The 20636-nt window shown below is 44.1% G+C and overlaps 1 protein-coding gene and 1 long non-coding RNA gene across 3 annotated transcripts; one reads left to right on the forward strand and one right to left on the reverse strand.

The window, feature by feature from the left end:
• Positions 1–491: 491 nt before the first annotated feature.
• Positions 492–15802, reverse strand: GFRA3 (GDNF family receptor alpha 3). Its single transcript, XM_010982498.3, has 8 exons — positions 15703–15802; positions 9743–10033; positions 5930–6022; positions 4356–4668; positions 2037–2140; positions 1770–1904; positions 1323–1411; positions 492–1144 (listed from the first exon to the last, which is right to left on the reverse strand). The coding sequence occupies exons 1-8, from the start codon at positions 15800–15802 to the stop codon at positions 1055–1057; spliced, it is 1215 nt and encodes a 404-aa protein (XP_010980800.2). The 3' UTR covers positions 492–1054.
• LOC135321009 (uncharacterized) lies at positions 966–16310 on the forward strand. Of its 2 annotated transcripts, none has more exons than XR_010380374.1 (2): positions 966–1082; positions 15245–16310. It is a non-coding gene; the product is annotated as an uncharacterized LOC135321009 (long non-coding RNA). The 2 variants fall into 2 exon arrangements; XR_010380373.1 differs by having other exon boundaries at positions 15531–16310.
• Positions 16311–20636: the final 4326 nt, after the last annotated feature.

The raw sequence follows: 20636 nt of genomic DNA on the forward strand, positions 1-20636 counted from the left end.
TCATCAGATACGTATAAAAGAGTAAGCAAATGAATTAACGGACAAACGTCCACAGTTCTATAAATATATTTTCCCAACTACACTGCATGGGTGGCTGTCTCCTTATCCCAACTGGATTGCACACGAGTTCAAGGACAGTCTCTCCTTTCCTCTGGCCCCCATTATGGTTTGGGGCAGACCAATAACACAAGCAGGGGATCAAATGTTGTGGCTGCCTATGGACCCTCCCCATCACAGCTGCTGTGGCAGATCCCAGACAGTACCCCAAAACGGCTGTAAGTGGGACAGGTACCAGGTCCACAGCCTCCCATAAGCTATTTTTCTTCCAGCTCCACGTCAAGTACACAGAGAGGCTGAATCTTGCCTGGGGTCACAAAGCAGTTGGTGGCAGGGGTCCTGTGTCTCCTATATCACCTGGTCTGTGATGCTGTGTCTGTAATACCCGTATTTCTGTATAAACTCACAATGTGAGACAATGGGAAAAGAGCAAATTTTTAAGTCAAAATGTTTAATCATGATGCAAGAGCCTGGGGGGACTTTGGGACAGTAGCAGGAAGAGAGCAAGGCCCAAATGCTTTGCAGAATCCCAGGATCCCAGGGCAGGGCAGGGCAGGCAGTAGGTTCCCACCCCCTATTCAGAGGAGGAGACAAAGGGCCAGTAGTCTTGCTCTAGCCTTCCTCGTCATGAGGAATGTCTTTTTAGGCTGCCTCAGAATACCCAGCCCTGCCTACCTGGAGAACGCAACAGAGCATGATTAATTTGTTAGAGCCTGGGTGATCTGCTGGGCAGAAGGAAGGAATAAGGAGAGAGCCTGGTAGAGCTGGACACCACCAGAAGACATGGCTAAACCATGGTAACCAAGTCCTAAGGAAGGGAAAAGCCTGAGTCAGAAGTGGAGGGAACGAGAACTACACTAGTCCGTTTCTGTGGGCTGGGACTAGGGTTGCAACATTGTTCACTGAACCTCCTTCCTGATGCTGTCCTTTCCTCACCCCTTCCAGGCAGCAGGTCAGGCTGGGTGTGGTAGAGAAGAGAGCCACCCGGGAAGTCCAGCTACCAGAGGCTCGGGAGCAGAAGCAATGTAAGTACACAGGAGAAAAGAGAGGGCACCCAGGGCCGTGACCTCAGAGCAGGGTTTTTGTTCTGTGGAAGAAATGGAATGGAGTCAGCTCCACCCTTTTCACCACCTCAGCCTCAGTCAAGGCCTATCCCCCCTCCCGAGGTGTCCATCAGAGGAGATCACCCCTCTCCAACCCCTTGTCTGGGCTTCCCCCAGCCGGTCTGGTAGAGATAGGAGGGGGCGTAATAGAGGAGTCCTTACCTGGCGTTCCATCATGGAAATGGTAGAGTCTGCCCAGTCCTGGGATAAGAGTTGGCTGTGAAAACGCATCTTAGCTGCAATGGCCTCCACTAAGGAGAGAGAGAAAGTGGGTTGGAGGCAGGCAGATGTTCGAGATTTCTCAGGCTCCCAAAGAAGGAAAGGGAATGTCTCATGGACCCTGGGGTATAGGAGGGTAGGTGGGTGGCAGGTGGGAATGGGATGTTATCTCATCCTGCTTGCTATTCCTTGAGCTGAAGACTGTCCCTGGGGCCCAGAGAAGTGAAGAGGCAGCTTGGGGGTCACTCAGTGGGTGAGAGAAGGCAGAAAGTCCCAGGCTGGGGGGATGCTCTGAATGCAGGAGATGGACCAGCATGGACCAAAGAGCTGACCCCTTCCCTCTCAAGCTGAGCCAGTCTCGGGGACTGGGAGCAGGTGGAGCGCACTCACTGAGGCAGGGGTTGTGGGAGAAGGAATCTTCCAGCCGCTCACACTCCTCCTGCAGGTTGCCACTGCCTCGGCAGGTGCAGCTTAAGGCAACACTGGTGCTGACGTTGCTGACAAAGTTGGGAGTCATGGCAGTCCCTGTAGGGTGAAGAGAGGATGGTCAACTTTAGCTCCCACCCTCTCCCACCAGTCTCAGAACCACACCATCTGGGTTCAGCCTCCAGAGCATTTTCATTGCAAGAGCTCCCTACACATGCCCCCCAGCCTCACCAATCAGCCCCATGTAGGCTCGCAGACATCTGGACTGATCTGTTGCACAGGTCCCTAGGATGTCAATGGGATGGCAGTGGGTCTGAAAATCCGCCAGGCGCGATCTGGAAGAAGGGAATTTTAAGAGACCCTGTTGAGGATCTGTCCTGCAGCCTTCACCTTGCTGCAGCCTTCACCTGTGCTGCCCCTTTAGTTGACATGCCCATCTTAATACCAAATCCTCCCCTGCATTTCAGAGCCTTGTTCACAGTTTCCTCCATGAAGCATGCTCCTGTCACAATTAAATGCACTATCACCCTAGCCTCCACAGCATATCACTTTGAATTTGCTCTCCACAATCCCTAATTATGAGATATCAAGCAGCTTCTTTAATCTCAGCTTCCTCGACAGTAAATAGAGATGAAAACAGCACTACCTTGTGGATTTTTGTGCGGATGAAAAAGAGACTGCATGTATAGCATTTAACATAGTACTTGGTGTATAGTAAACTATTCAGTAAATGTTAAATATTGTTATTTTTAACACTCACCCTACAATAGCTAAAGCTGGTTATCTTTAAGTGATAGAATTATGAGTATATTTTTCTGTACATATTTCTGCCGTTTTCCATTTGGCCTTGTGTTAGATTGGTGGATTAGTTCTCTGTCATCCCACTCAATCGTAAACTCCTTGAAGGAAGGGACATTATCTTAGTCATCTAGTCCAGCACTTGTTATGTAATAGTAACAGCTACCAGCTTGATAACAGGCAGCACAGCACAGCCTTTAGGAACACAGACTCTAGGCCAGACCTTCCTTCATCCCAAATCTCATTAACAAATCTGACTTAGCACCTAGGTGAATTTGAGCAAGCGATTTAAACTTTCTCCACTATAGTTTCTTCATTTGTAAACTGAGGATGATAAAAAAAAAAAAAAACCAGCATCTATTTTATAGGGTTCTTGTGAAGTTTAGATGGGTTAATACATGCTAAATACTTAAACAGTACTTGGCCCATAGTAAGTACTTAGCCTAAGTATTATGATTATTGAGAGCTCTGACTATGTAATATTTACAGAAGAGGAAGTGGGACTCAGAGAGGTAAAGTAACTTTCCCAAAGTTACAGAGAAGTGGTAGAACTAGGTTGCAAAACAAGGTTGGTGTGACTCTGTCAACAAATATCACTTGAAAGGATGATAACTTCAGTTTTGTGAGAGTTTGTCCTGAGAAGGCTAAGGAAACAGAGACCAGAGTTTTGCTTAAGAAAACGTATCAGACACCTTATAAATCTTGATGCCCGTTGATTTGGTTATGCCATTTGTAGCAACACAATCTAAACAGTAATTAGATTTGTGCATGAAGATTAATGAATAAGAATGATATTTTTTGCAGCATTATGTATAGCAATAAAGAAAGGAAACTAAATATCTAAAAATAGAAGGACGAATAAAGTATGAGGCATCCATAAAATGAAATACAACGTAGGCACTTAAAAATCAAGTTACCAGGGGGAGGGTATAGCTCAGTGGTAGAGTGCATGCCTAGCTTGCATGAGGTCCTGGGTTCAATCCCTAGTACTGTCATTAAAATAAATAAGTAAATAAATAAACTTAATTACCTCCCTCCACCAAAAAAAAAAAAAAATCAAGTTGTCAAAGGCCAGAAAATGCAAAATAAACACTACCATTTACTGAGTGCTTACTCTATACCAGTAAACTAACTCTCTTCATAAATTATGCAATTTAACTCTCACCAGAATCCCATGAGGTCTGCATTACAATCCCAATTTTTACAGAGGACTAAGTGGAACCTTAAGTTAAGTGATAGAATTTTAGGTTAAGTGATGGGCTCAAGGTCACAGAGACCCAGGATTTAAATTCCAGTCTGACCTCAGAGCCTGTCTTCATGAACTCTATTCCATACTGCCTCCATCTGAAATGTTCACCAGATGCATACCATAAATGAAAAACAAAAACAAAAACAAAACTATACAAATATAGTCCCAGAATGTTTGATTTTGTTTATTTGTATAAGGGGGAAAACAAACAAACTAGAAGGAAATCCTCCCCAAAGTATGGTAGATTACCTTCTGGTGACAGATTTTGGGTGATATTTTTACACATTTTAATATTTTCTAAAGTTTTCACACAAAGGAGAAAAAATATATATGTGTGTATATATATATATACACATTCTTTTTGAGAAAAGAGTTTCAGGAAGTATCGAAGGTAGATAGTGGCGAAGTCGGTCCATGGGCCCTGGCGGGGGTCAGCCGGGCACAGGAAGGCGTCCCGGAAGGAGTGGCGCCCACCCTGCCCGCCCGCACCCAGCACCCCGCACCTGCACAGCGGGTCGGCCAGGCAAAGGCGCCGCAGCTCCAGGCAGTTGCGGGGCTCGGAGGGCAGCGCGCAGCCGGGGGCGATGGTGTTGCGCCGGCGCTGTCCGCAGCCCTGGTCGGTGGGCGCGCACGGGCAGAGCAGCAGGCCCTGCGCGTGAGGCTCCGACGCCTTCTCGAAGAAGGCACGTAGCTGCCCTTGGCAGGCGTGGCGCTGGCAGCGGGACCCGGAACACGCCTCCCCGTAGGCCTTGCGCAGCCGGTCACACTTGTCATTAAGAGTGCACAACATGGCGAACTTGAGGCAGAGATCCGAGTCTAGCGGAGAGGGACACCAAGTCAGCGGTCCTCTCTGTAAACCTGCAGCCCAGCCGCCCTGGGAACTCCGGCAACCCTCTGATTTAAGGACGGTAGTCGGGGTAGGAGGAAAGGGAAGACTGCCCAGAGTAAGGCCACTCCACTCCTAATCCAGGGCGCTCCCTCTACCCACAAACTATATCTGCTCCTCATCATGACTAGGTTAAAAAAACAAAAAACAAAAAACACCTCCAGATACATCTAACACAATTATCTAGAATTCAAGCAGCCAGAAAACTCAAATAACCAAAACCCTTTCCTCAGTCCTATGCAGTGAGTGAGAGCTCATGGTGGAAAGCATAACCTAGAGGCCCTACAACATTCTAAAGTACTTTTTGAATGGTCCCAAAGAGATGCAACCAAACTCTATTTAGGATTTTCATTTTGCATCTGTCTATTGTGCTCAGTTTTAATATCACCTGCCCATCTTTCATTGACTGATACATGCATAAACATTCTCCATACTCTGAATCTTAGAAAACTATAGTGATATGTCTATTAACAGAATATTCCAGCAGCCAGAACAAGGGAGTAACTGGAACAGGTTATTCCCAGATTCCCTGTAACTAAGAGTTTGTTATGTATAAATCTTCACACTTTTCTCTCAAAATTCTAGTAATTCCAATAAACAGACTGTACAACAAAGCACACATCTCTCTCAAAAAGACAGTGCATGTGTGTGTTCTCTTCCAATTAACACAACAGCCTCACTTTCCTGAAAAACATGCATCATAGTACTTGGCAGACAGATGACTCCCCTTCCTCAGTCACCCCTGAGGAGTCACATTCTCTCTCACCATTTTCCCTGCCCAACACCTCACCCATCCCATTAAAATGGTTGAAAACAAGCAATTTCCTACTCTTTAGGGACAAAAGGCTGCTTTCCTGGCTGCCTTGAATGTGTGTAAATACTCCATTTCAGCACATTTTTTTCTGGGACTGCTGCCACTCCCACCAAACCCTTTGCAGAGACCCATCTTTTGGAACCAGGGAGCCCTAATGGGCTCTCTTCAAATGTCTCCCTAATAACTATTGCTCTTTGTTGACTCATGAAACTAGACTACGCCTCATAGCTCAAACTTGCACCCTGAGAGTACTTCTTTAGTTAGCCAGCATGCTAGAACTCTCCCCAGCCATGCTCCCAGCTTGTGTTCCTCACCAGCCACCCTTCCCTCAGGGTCCAGCCCCCCTCCCACACCTGAGCCCCAGGTTGCCTCCACACCTGGTTTGAGCATGTTCAGTTTGCTGAGATCCATTTTCCAAGGTTTTCTGGTCACTGTGTCTTCATAGGGGGAGACATCCAGCTCATAGTCACCTAGAGAGAAAGGTGGGGAGCAGCAGAATCCTGAGCACTGGGCTGGGGGTGGCGGCAGGAGGGACTGAGACTGCTGGGTCAGACCTCAAAGCCCTTCAGGGGAAGGGAAAAGGCAGAGTCTCTACCTAACTAACTGCATGCTGGGCAGAGGTAAGAAAAAAACAAGACCATAAATATATAGGCTGGGCTCAATGAATAAACTGGGTTTAATGATAAGAATAATAAGCTATCACTGGATGAGCACTCTGTGCTAGGTACTGTGGTGTAAGTGAAAAATATATTCAATCTCAGTTAGTCTTCCTAGAAGTTTCTGGGTGAGTAAGAAGAAACTGAGGATGAGAGAGGTTAAAGCACTTGCTCAGGCTCATATAAGCTAATATGTGGAACTGGGATTTGAAACCCAGATTATCTGATTCCAGAGTCTCTGCTCCTGACCACTAAACACACTGCCTGTGGGCACATAAGCAGGCAAGGGGACTTGTTTTCTCTTGGTACTAGAGAAGGGGCAGTGGTGGACTGTGTTCCAGGCCCGACCACTTGGCTATGGAGATGCATCACATGCCGAGGAGAAAGAAATGAGACCAGGTCTGGAACTGAATTTGACTGAGAAAAGCAGAGAAGTCTTAAAAAAAAATAAACTTAAAAATAAAAAATAAAAAAAATAAAAAAAAGTGAAGGAAGAGGCAATGATCTCAAAGGAAACAGCTTTCTCAGTCACCCTCATGGGGTTGTGAGCTCTTAAAAGGGACATACTAGGTCTTATAAAATCACTGCATAGCTCATACACATGGTAGGTGTTCAATAAATGTTAGTTAATAAATTTTGTTTGAAGGGAGAGGTGAGCTTGCAGGGATGTTACCCAATAGGCTTTTGTGAATGCATCTTTAGGAGGGAAGGGATATGGATGATATCAAACAAACAGGAAAGGATGGTTTAGATACTTGGGAAAACCTGGGAGCTCCCAAGGGAAAAGGAGGGGGGAGACAAGTGGATTCAGGGAGATGTCTCACAGGAAGTTCTGAAAGAGAGGTGATTAGGATGAGGTGTAGGAAGCAGGGAACAAGGAGTATGGTGAACTCTATTAGTGTTTCCAGTTGCTTGCTGTGGGAGGGTTATACAACCCCATCTGTTGCCATGTGATTTTCGGGCCCCCTATGAGAAGACTCTACTTTTCCACCCAACTGCAAGGCCTGGCCATGTGACTTGCTGTGGCCTGTGAGTTGTGAGCTGACGAGATGCAAATCATAACTGAACAGAAGCTTTCAGAACCATCACATGGTCCTGCTGCAGCCCTTTTCCCTCTACTATCCTGGCTCTGAAGAAGACAGGTGGAGCAAATACAAAGCTAACTCAGGGAAGCCCGCAGCAGATGTGTAATATGAACAAAAGATACATCTTTGTTGTTGAAAGCCAGAGATTTGGGGGTTGGTTGTTACTACACCATAACTTAGCAAATTCTTACCAAAAATGTAATTGGTATCTAGAAATGGAGTGCTGAAGTAACAAATGAAGATCTAAAATAAATGGTATTTGGCTTTGGGATTGGGCAGTGGGTGGTGAATAAACTGTTACTGGGGGCTGGGAAGATGGCAGCCCTCATTATGCAGTGGCAAAGCATTTGGTAAAATTGTTGTCTGCAGTAATTTGGAAGGAAGGTGATGTACTGAGTGAGCTTATACCTTAAAGGGAAGAAAGCAAGAAGCTGAAGATTACTAGTATGTCTTGACTGCTGATGGCTACATTTGGCAAGGTACTACAAGAAAGAAGCAAGCTCAGAGAAGAATTGACGAGTTTACAAATAGGGAGGAAACATAAAAGAGAAAAATAGAAATTCTAGGACTTGCAGGGTCCTAGAGATGCAATTGCTTCTCATCTTCAAATGGTAAAAGATAAAACTGAAAAATGCTTTGAGTAATAAGGTTGATTACAACTCAGCCTTGGGGGTAAAGACCAATTCAAGTTTGTGGCTATCATGCCCTTTGTGGAGATCTCTCATTGATTAAAATGGTATCCAATAAATCCTGCCAGTTGGATAAATGTGCTTAGGGAAAAAGACTAAGATAGTGGCTCTCTCACAGAAACCTGATAAGGGTAAGGTACTTTTAATTAGGTCTCGAAAGAGACGCATGTCTTGGAAAGGATTATAGGAAAGGCTACTGGCACATGAGGTGACAGTCAAAGGTATAAAAAGCAATTATGTTTTGAGAGAGTTGTATTGCTAGCAGCCACCAGCCTGGATTAAAAGAGCTTCTGACTATTTGAGACTTAAGGTGCTCCAACATTCCTCAGGTAGGAAGCAAGCTAAGAATGCTTCTCAGTCCCTAAGGAGGTTGTAATTTCCAGTGCCCTTTTCAGATGTAGCCCAAGAAAATAATGGAAAAGAAAGGACCTCCCAAGGGGCTGGTAAGCTCCTGGGCTTTTTGCTCCCCAGTGGAGCAAAAGCAGGTCCTTATCAGAGAGCAATCCCTACTCCCAGGGAGGATTCATGTAGCAGGACTTCAGAACTGCTATGAATCAATGCTGTGTGCCTCCAATTACTCCCCTTTCTAACTGAGAGAGTTTGCTGTGCTTCTCCTGTTCCTGTTTCATTACTGTATATTAAGTACAGATGGGATGTAGGTGACTTTTCAGTCCATAGGCTTCCAGATTAAGAGGAACCACATCCAGACCTGATACAGAAATTATCACAAGATCCTAGACTTGGAGCCCGATGTCCTGCTTGGACAGAACTCTTAGGGCACCTTCCTTAGAAAGTGGGTTGGTATATTTTGCTTGTGGAAGGGAGGAAAACAAATGTTTTGACCAAGAGATGGACTATGGTAGATTGCATTATTGTTTCCAATCATTTTTGCCTTCTCTGTAAAAGTATACATCCTCATTTATGACCATGTGATTTTCAGTGCGTTCTGTGGGAGGAGTATACTTCTCCTTCCTACTGATGTCAGGCTTGGCCATGCAATTTGCTTTGTCAATGGAATGTGAGCAGAAGTATTTTATGTAACAACTGAGCAGAAGCTATTAAAGGCACCACATGGTTCTGCCATTGCTCATTTTCCTCTGCCATGAGAAAGGAACATCCCAGGTAGAGGCTGCACCGGATCCCACAATGAAGAGGACACATGACACAGCCAAGATGGAACATCAGCAAAAACTTGACCTTTGTTTTACAAGTCCCTGTTTTGTCATTGCAGCACAGTCTAGTAAAACCTGACTCATCCAGAAAGGGATCTCTAGAGTCAGAGGAAGCTCCTCTCTTTGGCTCTTTCAGTGCCTTCTCTCTCTTACCATCTCCTGTCTGGTTAATGAGTACCCTCTTCATTAAAGGCTGGACCAGGACATTGCCTCCCAGTTTCTCTGAACTTATGGATTATGTTGTATTTGCAGCCTGTTTATGGGTTAAGACCATTTCCCTCCATTTGCTTGCTCTCTATACTCTTCTGTTCCAAGAGCTCACCAGGTTGGGCCTCAGCCTGGTTCAGAGCTCTGCCAAAAGGCAGCTACACGTTGCCAGGTAAGAAAGGGGAAAGTAGCAAGAAGGGAGGGCACTGCTGTGGGGGCCCAAAAGGATACTGTCAATTCCTCCTTCTACTTCTTACTGATGTCAAATGCAGAGTTTCATTATCATCCCTATAAAAAAAAAAATCTATGTGGCCCAGATCTAACGGAATTTAAAAATAACCCCCAACAGCCATCTTAGCCCACTCTAGGATGGGGCCTCACCAATGCTGCGGGCAGGGTGAAGAGTCCAGTAGATGTCCAGGCAGGCGGCTTGGTTCTTCATGCGCCGGTGGCAGGTACACCTCATTAGAGAGCTATTCCTAAGTTGCTGTGCTGCCTCCATACAATCTTCGGATATTGAAGGCTCCTCTTCAGAAGGTGATGGGATGCTTGTACTAGAGGCACAGGAATTCAGGTGGTGGTAAGTAGCATTGCAGATGGGGTCAGCCTTGCACTTCCTCCTGGCCTGGATGCAGCTGTTCATGAGTCGACCTTCTGTGGGGAGAGGGTCCCCTGTGGAGGGAGAGGGACCAGATGAGGCTCACATAAGGTCAGAGTAGCTGTCTGGGAGTACCAAGTCATAAGGCTGGGAGAGGGGTTCTGGATGAACTCTTTAGAAGGCTTAGGGTAGCACAAAGGCCTTTAGGAAGAAGTGGGGAGAAAGAAGTCCAGCAGGAATGGAGAGTCTGCAGCTGTCACAATCTGGACAGAACAGATCAGGCTCAAGAAGAGGTGAGGGTTTGATGAAGAGAGGCTGCTTAGCCTCCTGGGAGGGGGAAGGAGAAAGTTGTTTGAAGCTGAGCCTGATGACTCTGTCAGGCACAGGCAAGAAGGCCTGAGCAGAGTTTTGCCATGGGCAGGGCTAGCATCATAACCAGAGCTGAGAATGTGCACAGGGGTGCTAAATGATGGTCAGCAACAACTCTGAGTCTTCTACTAAAAGGCACTTAAAGACACCTTACAGTGGAAACTAGTTGGGGTTGGGGTGGGGAGTTTTTGTTGCTTCTTTCACTTACTCAGGAATATCAAGGTTGGTTATAGCTCAGCCCTGGAGAAAGGCCCTGCATCCTAGGACTTAGGATTCCTATCAAGGGGTAACAGCACACCATCATCCCTCGGTTTTTCTAGGCAGAAAGTCTAGGAGTCATTCATTATTTAAAAAATATTTTACTTATTTATTATTGTGTTGGTTATTTTTGGCGGGGGAGGGAATTAGGTTTATTTATTTTTAGAAGAGGTACTGGGGACTGAGCCAGGACCTCTTGCATGCTAAGCATATGCTCTACCTCTTGAGCTATACTCTCCCCTCTTAGGGGTTATTCTTAATTCTTCTCTTTCATTCACATCCTATGTTCAATCCAACAAGTCCTGTCAACTACACTGAATATCTGGAATCTGTCCACTTCTCTACACATCCATCACCACCTCCTTAGCTTAAGCTACCATTAACTTTTGTCTGAACTAGCCAAGACTCCTTATTGGTCTCCCTGATTCCATCTTCCAAATTCATTCTTCCATACCATTCAGTCATCCTTTGCTTTCCAGCTTTATTGAGATATAACTGACACGTAACATTGTTTAAGTTTTAAGTGTACAATGTGATGATTTGATATATGTATATATTATAAAATGTTACTATAGTAAGATTAGTTAACTTCATTTCACATAATTACCATTTTTTAGTTGTTACATCTATCTTTTTTTAAGAAAATTTTTTTAGGTTGGAAAACATTTTTACTGAGGTAAAATTCACACCTGGTGATCGTTTTGAAATGTATGGAAATAGCAAATCATTATGTCTTACACCAGGAACATAATACTGTAAATCAATTATACTTAAAAACAAGCAAACAAACTCATAGGAAAAGAAATTAGATTTGTGGTTACCAGAGGCAGGGGGGAGGGGGAGGGAGAACTGGATGAAGGCAGTCAAAAGGTACAAACTTTAATTATTTAAAAAAAATACATGCAACATAAAATTAACCATCTTAAAGGACACAATTACATGGCATTTAGTACATTCACAATGTTGTACAACCATCACTTCTGTCTAATTCCAATACATTTTCATCACTCCAATAGGAAGCCCATACCCATTAAACAGTCACTCTCCATTCTCCCTTCCCCCTAGACTCTGGCAACTACTAGTCTGCTTTCTGTGTCTGCAGATTTACCTATTCTAGATATTTCATGTAGATGAAACCATAAAATATACACTCTTGCATTTGGTTCCTTTCACCTAACATACTGTTTTCGACGTTCAAACACATTGTAGCATATATCAGTACTTCATTCTTTCTTATGAATAATATTTCATTGTATGGCTATACCATATTTTATTGATTTATACATTAGTTGATGGACATTTGGGTTGTTTGCACCTTTTGGTTATTGTGAATAGTGCTATTGGGAACATTCATGTACAAGTATTTGCTTGAATACCTATATTCATCTCTCTGGGGTATATACCTAGGAGTGGAATTGCTAGGTCATATGGTAATTCTATATTTAACTTTATGATGAACCGCCAAACTGTTTTTCACCATGGCTGCACCATTTTACATTCCTACTAGCAATGCACGAGGGCTCCAATATCTCTACACACTTGCCAACTCATGATTTCTGTTTTTTGCTCTGTTTCTATAGCCATCCTCTTGGGTGTGAAGTGGTATCTCATAGTGGTTTTCATTTGCATTTCCCTAATAACTAATGATATTGAACATATTTTCATGTATTTTTAGTCATTTGTATATCATGTTTGATAATAAATTAACTGAAATATAACATACAGAAAAATACATGAATCAAAAATACATAGTTCAACTATATATAAAATAAATTTTAAAAAATCTCTTCTGTGTAGCACAGCGAACTATATTCAACATCCTGTAGTAACCTATAATGGAAAAGAATATGAAAACGAGTATATGTGTGCATATGTGTGACTGAAACATTATGCTGTACACCAGAAATTGACACATTGTAAACTGACTGTACTTCAATTAAAAAAATGTTTAGTTCAATGAATTTCAAATTATATATATCTGTGTAACCAGACCCCAGATAAAGGACCAGAACATTACCAGCGTCCAGAAGCCTTCTGCCAGTCACCATCTTCCCAACAAAGCCAATACAATATCTTGAGAGATTAGTTTTGCCTATTTTTCAATCATGCAACACGTGCTTTTGGTGTCTTGCTTCTTTTGCTCAATATTAACGTTTCTGAAATATATCCACACTGTTAAATATAGTTGCAAAGCTTATTTTCATTGCTTTATAGTGTTTCATTGTGAATCTAACATAATTCTAATGCTGATTAACATTATATGGGATCACCTCTTAAGAATTATAAATCATATCATCTCATTTCTCTGCTTTAGTCCCTCCAACAACTTCTACTGTACTTAGGTTAAGATACAGTTTATGTACCCTGGTTACAAAGGCTTGTAAAGACTTGGTCCCTGCCCACCTCTCTAACCTTACCTCCTGGTTCTCTCTTCCTCTCCCACTTCCCTCCATCTGCACTGGCCTTCTTTCTTTTCTTTTCTTTTTTAAGTTGGTTTTTTTTTTTGTTTTTTTTTGTTTTTTTTTTTTGTGGAGGAGGTAATTAGGCTCATTTTTGGAGGTTGTACTGGGGATTGAACCCAGCACTTTGTACACACTAAGCATGCACTCTACCACTTGAGCCATACCCTCTCCCCGGCCTTCTTTTTGGTTGCCATTGAATAGAAAAGCTTGTGTTCGCCTTAGGGTCTTTGCCCTAGCCTTGCTGCCTGGAATGCTCTTTCACATGATTTTCAAGTGGCTGGCCCCTTTTGGTAATTCAGTTCACAACTTAAATGTTATCTTAGAAAGGCCAACCCCAGCCAACAAATGTAAAATAGCCCCCAGGTACTCTAACACATTGTTACTCCAATTCTCTGCATAGCACTTATCACTACTTGATTTTTTTTCTCTCCAGCTAGACTTGGTGGCTATCTTACCAATACTCTTTTGCCAGTACCTAGTGCTTATTCTTTGTAAGCTCCTACTAACATTTAAAAAACAACCAGATAACAGAGGCATTCTGTGAGCCACCACTATCACTTCTTCTGGGCCCCTTCCCTCTACTTACAATCAAAGAGTTCCAGGCCCCTCTCTCTCTCCCTCTTCAGAGTCTTTAAGATGTAGACTTCTGAGCCCCAGCCCCAAACTACCGAAATCAGAATCTGTGGTGATAAAGCCTGGGAATCACTGGAGAGGCACCCTGAAGTTTGAAGATTGATGCCATATCCAATGTGTAAATAAAGACAAGATTAGTAGTACTGTTTTCTCCCTTTGCTTCAGGCTCCAATATGCCTCAGCATGACATAGTTATCCTTTTACTTAAAAACTGTTCATATTCTGTTCACCATGGATTCTTTGGCATTAATTTTGATTTTTAAAAGTACTTCATTAAAATATTCTTTATTAACTACTGAGTTTCTTGGGATCCCCCTTCCCCCCAACCCTTTACTCACCTCACCTTAGTCCCAGCCCAACCTAGGACAATGTACTTCACATTCTGGACCTTAGTTTTCCAAATGTAAGATGAAGGGATTGGATTAAACCAGAGTTTCTCATTGCAAGGGATGGGGAAGAGAGAGTATAGGCCCTTTTGGGGGGTATATCAGAATTTCCAAGGGAAGATGTGGTTCAAAAAAGCATATATGACAATTTAATATGTAGAAGATGAAAAAATTTTTTCTGAAATTTCAAATTTTACTCAGGGAAAGCATGAGATTTTTATCTTTACCAAAAAGGGTACATGGACTTAAACAGTTTGAGAAATGCTAAATGTTTAAGATGTTACTGCTGTTAGGTACCCAATAAAGTGCTTGCTGAAAGAAATGTAGCAGGTCCGAGTCTCACTGCTTTAACTGGACTAAATACTGAGTCATAATCCTTTTCGAAAGGAAACCTCTCTAATTTCTTAGCTGATAGTTCACCAAGTCGGAGCGAACAGTGGTAGATTAGGGGCACTGCAGCTCAACAAAAGAAGGTGGGCGTCATGTTAAATTTCATCATAATAGGGTAGAACTTGTTCCTTTAAACCGGTTATGAGGAAGGTGTTTAAAGTTTACCCCTAGTCCTGACATGCAACCATACTGTTAGGGTTAGTGAAATTTCCTAGGCAGTCAAATCAGATCAGTGATGTATTGCTGCCCTGATTTACTGATGAAGCCAGTCTGGACCGACCAGTCCTTTCTCACCTTCCTTCCATATCTGCCTCTCAGCCAGGACTGCATTTCTGCAGTACTACTACCTTGTGGACTGAGCTCACGTGTAGATTGATGGTCTCTGCCTCAGGACTCACTCCAGTCAGGCTCTGGACAGGAGCCCTACAATGAGATTTCAAGTACCAATCCCACCCGCAAAGGCATGTTCCTTGGGGGAATGGCATACTTCTAAAACCAGGCTTGAACTATGTTCCACAAAACAGCTGTTGTGGATCTGTAACAGGGCAAGGCACTATGCTAAGCAGCTTGTGGTTCTAGAAAGGCTATCTTGCCCAATAACGACTTTTTTGCTCCAATTAAAATAATAATAGAATAGATCTTAAAGAGTGGGGTTTGTTGATGGTGAGCAATGTTCTCAACAACACAACTAAATAATGATATTGCTAAGTTCTGGGCAGCAGTTTTCAACCCTAATTTGTGACAAGTCAGTTTTAACAAAAACTTCTCTATCTTCATGTGTACCTAGTGCCCCCTTCCCAGTCCTTACAGGTAGTGAAGTTGAAGCCCCTGTGAAGCAACGGCAGTCCTGCTTCTGATTCTCCCAGCCTCCTAGAGATACTGTCTTGGTAGTTACCTGGATGCGAGTTGTTCTGTGACTGTGTAGATGCACCTCAAAAGAGGGAAGTGGGGGAACCGGGAATGAAGGCATGCTTGGGTGCCCTGGCCATGTCTGGCACTCAGTCTACAGGTTCAGACACGGGACTAGGCGTGAAACCCAGCCTCTTTGTGGCACTCTGGTCTTCCTCCTCTAGTTCCCTCGTCTCGGACAGACCGTCGCCCGGCCCCAGGCAGCGGTGTGGCGACTGAGCCCTCTCAGGGCAGCAGTACGCGGGCCCCGCCTACACGCTCCCCTTCATGCACCCCCTCCACCCTCGGCCCGGCAGCCGCTGAAGTGGTCTCCGCGGACTCACAGACGACACTCACCTGCTCCGAGCGACAGCGGCAGCGGCGGCGGCAGCAGCAGCAGCAGCAGCAACAGCAGGAGCGCCAGCGGCGGCGGTCGCGGGCTTCGGGGGCGCACCATGGCGGGGGGCGCACGCCGGGTGTTCGGGGGCGCTTCTCTGGCACCTCGCGCTGGAGCTCTGAGAGGGGCTCCTCATCCGGCGCCTCCCACGGCTGCCTCCTGCCCCTCCTCAGGCGCGCGGCGCCGACACTCTCCCACCAGGGTCCTGGGCGCCGCCCTCCAACTCCGAAGCGGACGGACGCACCACGCCGCGTCTTCTACTGGACGGCGACAGCGGCAGGGGAGGGGGCGAGAGAGGGCGCGCGCTCAGGAGCAGCCTGGGCTTGGGCGCGAAAGCGTGCTCCACCCTGACCTGCCCACCTGCTGTCGCCTGCCAGCTTCGCTTTGAGGAGGCTTTCTATTCAAGACACTGTGGAAGCTACTGCTGGAGATTCGCCATCTCCAGGGTCCAGCTATTTACCTAAAAAATCATCTTGTCTCACTTTCCGGAACCCCCTCCTCACTGCCACTAAGGAATCACCCCAATGAAATCTTGTAATAAATACATATGTTAAAGTTATACGTACAAGGCACTTGCGTTTCTAGTATTTTTTTCTCTTAGATTTGCCCATCTATGATTTCATTTCCCCTCGTAAATATCTTCAAGGGTGAGGTTCGGTTGTCATTAACCCCAAGATTCTGCAAGGATGGGCCCCAGAGAGGTGAAATGGCTTTGCTGGGAGCAGACCTGAAACTAGATCCCAGGACCTTTGCCAGACCAGACTCCTCTCAAAATTCAGCCCCGTCAGTATCGTGAAGGATGATCCAAGGATTAAACTTCTCTCAGACTAAATTACGGAGATTTCCCAGGACAAAAGACAAGATCAATGAGGAAGGTGGCTGGAGAAGCCATTTAGGAGCCTCATCATCTTCAGATGATGCATAAGAGAGCAAGCTACTCTACCAGGATTAAACAGATAGGAGAAACCCAGGATTTCTACCCATAAAGGTAAGGGTAATTGTTGGAACTGGAGCTGACTCCCACCTGCTCCCAAGATAAAGACAGGCAGAATGACTTGGAAGAATGAGAACTAAGCAGTACTTAGAGAGCAGAAGATAATAAAAGGAAGTAAAAGATTTCTTCCCCTAACCAAAGCCCTCCCCTACGTCCACAGACCAACTGGCAGAGGGCCAGGAGGGAGGGTACTGAGAAGTGCAATATAAACCTCTGAGATTTACTGGCTGCTGCTTCTGAATATGGCCATCCTGCTGTGGCCTCTGGGGGGCATTTGCCGATGTAATCAGCCCAGAAAGAGAGTCATTCCAGCCAGGGGTGTAAATCACCCTTCAAAAAGCTAAGAGAGAGACATGTGGCCCTAGATAAGGAAGGAGACTGATGTGGCCTCTTGCGCCCTTTCCTCCCTTCTCCTGCCCAGGGGGAGCCGATTCCTGAGCTATAATGCACTTTAAATGGAGTTTGTGCTTGGTTTTAATCTATATCTGCCCTGCCAGTCTTACAGGAGAGATGTGAAAGTGAACATCTGGCTACTCAGCTTTGGTACAGGGCCTGTTTCCTCCAGCTCCACCCTACCCCTATGTAAGCCCCCCTCTCCAGTAAGGTTAGGAAACCTGTGGTTGGGGAGCTGATGGCCCCCACTTTCTGCTTCACTCTGGTGATAGTTTCAAAATGGGATTTATAAAGCAAAAGGTAACAATCTCAGGTGGTTGGGATGCTAGGAAGGGGCTGAGACCTATGCATCAACAAAGATGTGGGGTACTCAGGGAGTATTACCTCTGCTCTCCTCTCCTTCAGCAACCAAGGCAAATCAAGTTTGGGGTAGGAGGGTAGGTTGGGAAAAAGCATTTGCTGACAGTGCTTACTCAGTGTGACTACTCAATGCTGTCCCCAAGTAATGGACAAGGAAGGCAGGAACAAGTCAAGCTGATGGGCTGAGAGCAATGCCCAACTTCACCTGTAAAAGGCCAGCCTCTTTCTGAGAGTAAATGAGATGCTTGGAGCATATTTGTCTGGGCACTGAGGTGGAGAGCTTGACATCATTGGGCTTTTAATGAGGATTGGTAACCAAGGCTAGGGGAGGGTTGAGGAAGCCTATGCAAATAAATATGACTCCAAGACTAATATTGACAGCTCCTCCAGCACACTCTCTCCCTACCAACCATGTCCTCTGTGACTGCCAACACCTGCTAGATAAGCAGCATTGCCGTTGGGAACCTTGTGGATAATGACAAATGAGCCAATCCTTTCTACAAAGATGATGTTACTCAGCCATCATTCAATTCAATAATGTTTTTTGAGATTGATTATGGGTCCAGCTTTGTGCCAGGTGCAAAAATGATTAAAACACAAACTCTGCCCTGGAGGGGCCCTGCAATCCACTGACTGGGGCTCAAAGGTCCAAAGACTGTATTTTACTCCATTTTCATTTGTAATCTTGGTTTTCTGCCTTCTATCAGGCCCTCTTTCACCGTTGAGCTTTAATTCTTGCTGCTATCCTTAGCTAATCCAGGATGTTAGCAATGTAGTGAATAACAGTTGACAGAACAAGCTTTACAGACTGCCTGGGTTCAAATGCCATTTCCTATACACATTGGGTGATCTTGGGCATGTCACTTAATTTTCCTGGTGCTTCAGTTTATGTGTAAAATTACTAACCATATCTACTCCACATAACAGTTGTGAGGGTTAAATAAGTACACATTGAGTAAAGGGTTTAGCTTAGTGCCTGGCACAAATAATATCATCCCAGGTGGTGTGCTTGAGTTAATAATTCTGTGAACTTGGCCAGCCCCCATGACTCAACCTGCTGCTTTGCAGCTGGAGGCTACAGTTCTTCCTTTTGCTGAATATACTAGTGAGCCAGAGTGCTCGTAGGGATGGGAACAAAGAGAATTATTTTCTTTTTTTTTTTTAATTGAAGTATAGTCAGTGTACAATATTGTGTCAATTTCTGGTGTACAGCATAATGTTTCAGTCATACATATATTCCTTTTCATATTCTTTTTCATTATAGATTACAATAGGATATTGCATATAGTTCCCCGTGCTATACGTTATAAACTTATTTATTTATTTTATATACAGCAGTTAGTATCTGCCCTTCTTGAACTCCCAACTTATCCCTTCCCACATGCTTCGCCTCTGGTCACCATGTTTGTTTTCTATGTCTCTGAGTCTGTTTCTGTTTTTTGGTTTGTTTTTTTTTTTAACATTTTTTAATGATTTATAATCATTTTACAATGTTGTATCAAATTCCAGTGTAGAGTACAATTTTTCAGTTATACATGAACATATATATATTCATTGTCACCTTTTTTTCTCCATGAGCTACCATAAGATCTTGTATATATTTCCCTGTGCTATACAGTATAATCTTGTTTATCTATTCTACAATTTTGAAACCCCAGTCTATCCCTTCCCACCCTCCGCCCCCCTGGCAACCACAAATTTGTATTCTATGTCTATGAGTCTACTTCTGTTTTGTATTTATGCTTTGTTTGTGTGTTTGTTTGTTTGTTTGTTTTTTCAGATTCCACATATGAGCAATCTCATATGGCAGTTTTCTTTCTTTCTGGCTTACTTCACTTAGAATGACATTCTCCAGGAGCATCCATGTTGCTGCAAGTGGTGTTATGTTGTCAGTTTTTATGGCTGAGTAGTATTCCATTGTATAAATATACCACATCTTCTTTATCCAGTCATCCGTTGATGGACATTTAGGCTGTCTCCATGTCTTGACTATTGTAATAGTGCTGCTATGAACATTGGGGTGCAGGTGTCATCCTGAAGTAGGGTTTCTTCTGGATATATGCCCAGGAGCGGGATTCCTGGGTCATACGGTAAGTCTATTCCTAGTCTTTTGAGGAATCTCCATACTGTTTTCCACAGTGGCTGCACCAAACTGCATTCCCACCAGCAGTGTAGGAGGGTTCCCCTTTCTGTTTCTGTTTTATAAATAAGTTCATTTGTGTCCTTTTTTTTTTTTTCAGATTCCACATATAAGTGATACCATGTGGTATATTTCTTTCTCTTTCTGGTTTACTTCACTTAGAATGACAATCTCCATGTCCATCTATGTTGCTGCAAAGGGCATAATTTTATTCTTTTTATGGCTGAGTAGTATTCCACTGTATAAATATACCACAATTTCTTTACCCAGTCATCTGTTGATGGACATTTAGGTTGTTCCCATGTCTTGGCTATTGTAAGTTGCACTGCTATGAACATTGGGGTGCATGTACCTTTTCAAATTCGAGTTCCCTGCAGATATATGCCCAGGAATGGGATTGCTGGATCATATGGTAAGTTTATTTTTAGTTTTTTAAGGAAAGAGAATAATTTTCTTTCAGTTTCATGCCTTAGTTTCTTGAGGGCAGGGGACTGTGTCCTATCTAAATACCTGTGCTACTTAGAACTGACAACCATAGAAAGGAATTGGTATTTCCCCAACATTTGCCTGAACCAAACAGGGAAAGAAAATCCTCCATGCCTCCCACTTTATATGCCTAATAAGGAAAGGGAAGTACTTCTTCCCTCTCGAAGAAGTCAGCTAGGTCCTGGGGCTGAGACTGCAACCAGAAGCAGTTTTCAGATTGAAAGGTTTCCATTCTTTATTACCTGACTTCATGATGAATGAACACCCATCCGTGCAAGGACTTCAGAGCAGTGATAACCCCTATGTAGCTTTGTGTGGATGTTCCTGGGCTGGGGCCTTAGTTCTGCCCTCAGCCTCATTTCCCAAGCCCAAGCTACCCTGTGGTCCTGACTTCTCAAGAACCTATAATTGAGATTTTTACATATTTAACACCTAATACAGTGCCAACTTAGAAAGACACATTGTTCACTGATGAGGATTTAGTAACAGCAAAATCCATTAAGGGCACAGACTCTGAAGCC

Source organism: Camelus dromedarius, chromosome 3 (assembly GCF_036321535.1).
Source record: "Camelus dromedarius isolate mCamDro1 chromosome 3, mCamDro1.pat, whole genome shotgun sequence".
NCBI lineage: Eukaryota > Metazoa > Chordata > Mammalia > Artiodactyla > Camelidae > Camelus > Camelus dromedarius.

Coding starts and splice junctions, on each gene's coding strand:
- GFRA3 (XM_010982498.3), bottom strand. CDS start 15,802: ATGGTGCGCCCCCGAAGCCCGCGACCGCCGCCGCTGGCGCTCCTGCTG. Junction 10,034..15,702: donor GCCGCTGTCGCTCGGAGCAG/GTGAGTGTCGTC, acceptor CTCCCTCCACAG/GGGACCCTCTCCCCACAGAA. Junction 6,023..9,742: donor TCACCCTGCCCGCAGCATTG/GTGAGGCCCCAT, acceptor CTTTCTCTCTAG/GTGACTATGAGCTGGATGTC.